Source organism: Temnothorax curvispinosus, unplaced genomic scaffold (genome assembly GCF_003070985.1).
Source record: "Temnothorax curvispinosus isolate PA1 unplaced genomic scaffold, ASM307098v1 QBEX01014424.1, whole genome shotgun sequence".
Lineage (NCBI taxonomy): Eukaryota > Metazoa > Arthropoda > Insecta > Hymenoptera > Formicidae > Temnothorax > Temnothorax curvispinosus.
Window position 1 is genome coordinate 1 of NW_020224204.1, and position 2470 is coordinate 2470.

A 2470-nucleotide genomic window follows, 5' to 3' on the forward strand; every position below is an offset into this window, starting at 1 on the left:
AATAATTGTTTAATGATGGACTTCTTCTTCTCGAAGAAATTCTCTAGCGGGACCACCAGGTTCCGTCCGGGAGTCCTAGGCTTGCCTATTGGAGTGGATGGAATAGGACTCAGTCGGGTCTTCAGGAATCGTGGTCGTATAGGCGTCTTGAAGATATGGTAGGTCTGCGTCGCCACAGAGTTCTCTGGATCAATGGGATGAAGAGGGCGTCGGACACGTGGAGCTCTTGGTGGAAGATCAATTGGATAGAGCTTCCACGGTAAAAAGGTTTCTATCCTGGAGATCGGGATAGCGTCCTTCGCCTGGATCTCAGAAGCCGATACGTCTTCGGGAGCCAGATCGGTGATGGGTATTAGCTTCCAAGGTAGAAAGGTTTCTACCTCGGAGGACAAGTTCGGATCTCGTGATGTAGCCTCAGGAACAGGAGCTGGTGTAGGGCTCGGTAGGACTGGAGTCGGTCTCGGTATAGATGACGATCTTAATTCCACCGATTGTAATGTCGCTGGGTCAGTATGACCCCACTTGGCAATCGGGGTAAATCTCCACTTAGTCCTGGATTTGTTCTGTAGGAGACGTTTCCCAGGTGGTAGAGTTTCTACCTTTGTGATCACGATGCGATCCTTCGTCTTGGATACAGGAACAGGAGTCGGGTCCACAAGAGCAGGAGTCGGAGTCACGAGAGCCGGAGTACTCGGAGCCGAGGCCGTAGTAGGAGGCAGCGCCTTAGTCTCAGGAGCCGGAGTCAGGTTCGCAGGAGGCAATGTCTTGGACTCAGGAGCCGGAGTCAGGTTCGCAGGAGGCAACGCCTTGGACTCAGGAGCCGGATATGGAGTCGCCCAATGGGCTGGGTCGCAATGACCCCGGAAATCTTTCCGCGGCAGGATGCTGGTTGTCTCTTACTGTAGTTAACGCCCTGCCAAGCAGGTGTTTTACGAAGGCCCACTGTCGAGCAACACTTCGTATCAAAAGAGACTTATGTCAGGGGCCCCCGATAGGTAGCACGCCCTGACTGGCGTTCTCGAAGATCGCTGGAGAGGTCCCGCTGAGCTGCCCTTTATATAAGGATCGATGTCGAACCTTACTTACGAGAGAGATACGCCGCGCAGCGGAGCGCGTCGAACTATTCCGCCGGTCGATACTCATGCCGCGCGCCGATCGATATTACGCTACTATCCGTGCTGCGCGCCGCGCGCCTCCCGTCATACTATTCGTGTAGCGTATGTATGGTCGCGCGCACGTGGCGGCAGGCGGACAGCTGACCGCCACATATTGGATTTAATTCCAACATCATTAACTAAGGGTCATGCAGATATTTCGGAATCATGTATGGACATTACTTTGGGCGAAGAGGTTTGTAATAAAAATTTTTTTATAATGCTATTTTCTTAGTTTAATAAATAATTAGAATTATTAATTGCTACTTATATTTGTAGGATGACTTGGTAGAAGCAGAAAATATAAAATATCTTGATGATGACATTGATGACTATAATGTCATTCAAGCTTCAGTAGCTGGTTCTGCTATACAGGCAAGTGAGGCAATCATCGAAACATCAAATATTAATAACAACAACGAAAATACTGAAAATTACGATCCATCTACGTTGACAAAGTCGAAACGGATATCCTCGAGGCAAAAAGTAAATGAAGTAAAAGATTCTACCCGTATATTAGCCGATGTTGCAGAAAAGACATATACTATGAAGAAGAAATTCTGCGACGACCTCATACTATGTAAGAAAAGAACGGCCACACAAAGCTCAGGAGCGCATGGCAAGGGCTGCGAAGAAATGTGCAAAAAATAATTGCAGCACGATGTGATTATACTCGTATGTTATTATAATCTTCATTTTTTCATTTTAACTACGGTTTTTGCTTTAAGAATATTATATTACTTCTAAGAAAATGTTTTTTTTTTTTACATTTTATTTTATGTTTATTCGTAATTTTTCATGTAATGTGTGTGACATACTAATTTTATTTTTATTTACGTAATTAATTTTAATTTACAAAATTATGTCACTAGCAATTATATAGCACTAGTCGGTATTTTTATTTGTCAAGGTACACACATTCTTATTGTGATATTTGCATACTACAGAAGTGTATTACGAAAATTTACCAATATATTTGCCAAAAATTAGAAATACTTAGGTGTTAAATAAATACTAAAATAAAAAAGTTTATGTAGTTTTAATGTAAGAGAGAGTTACTTTTACTTATGTTAGATTTTACTTAAAACGTACATACACGCAGTGATACAAACGAATTTTAAATAATATATAAATTAAAGTTGATTAATAAATAATAAATAAACGATTGTTAAGAAATGAATTTTCTGTCTTTTATTTTATATATTTATCTAATAATTATAAAGAGTTAATATTGTGTGTAATTCAAGTAAAATAATTTCTAACTATTTTATTTTGGACTAATCGGCCTGCTGCTAAATCCGGATTGACCCTACGTG

The 2470-nt window shown here is 41.6% G+C and overlaps 2 protein-coding genes across 2 annotated transcripts; one reads left to right on the plus strand and one right to left on the minus strand.

The window, feature by feature from the left end:
* Window positions 1-85: 85 nt before the first annotated feature.
* Window positions 86-1143, minus strand: LOC112464665 (extensin-like; the record flags this gene model as incomplete). The annotated part of the gene is made up of 2 exons (XM_025031801.1): window positions 1140-1143; window positions 86-844 (listed from the first exon to the last, which is right to left on the minus strand). Coding segments are annotated over exons 1-2 (763 nt in total), but the record flags the coding sequence as incomplete, so codon positions are not given.
* A 132-nt stretch (window positions 1144-1275) lies between these two features.
* Window positions 1276-1734, plus strand: LOC112464666 (the record flags this gene model as incomplete). The annotated part of the gene is made up of 2 exons (XM_025031802.1): window positions 1276-1350; window positions 1434-1734. Coding segments are annotated over exons 1-2 (325 nt in total), but the record flags the coding sequence as incomplete, so codon positions are not given.
* Window positions 1735-2470: the final 736 nt, after the last annotated feature.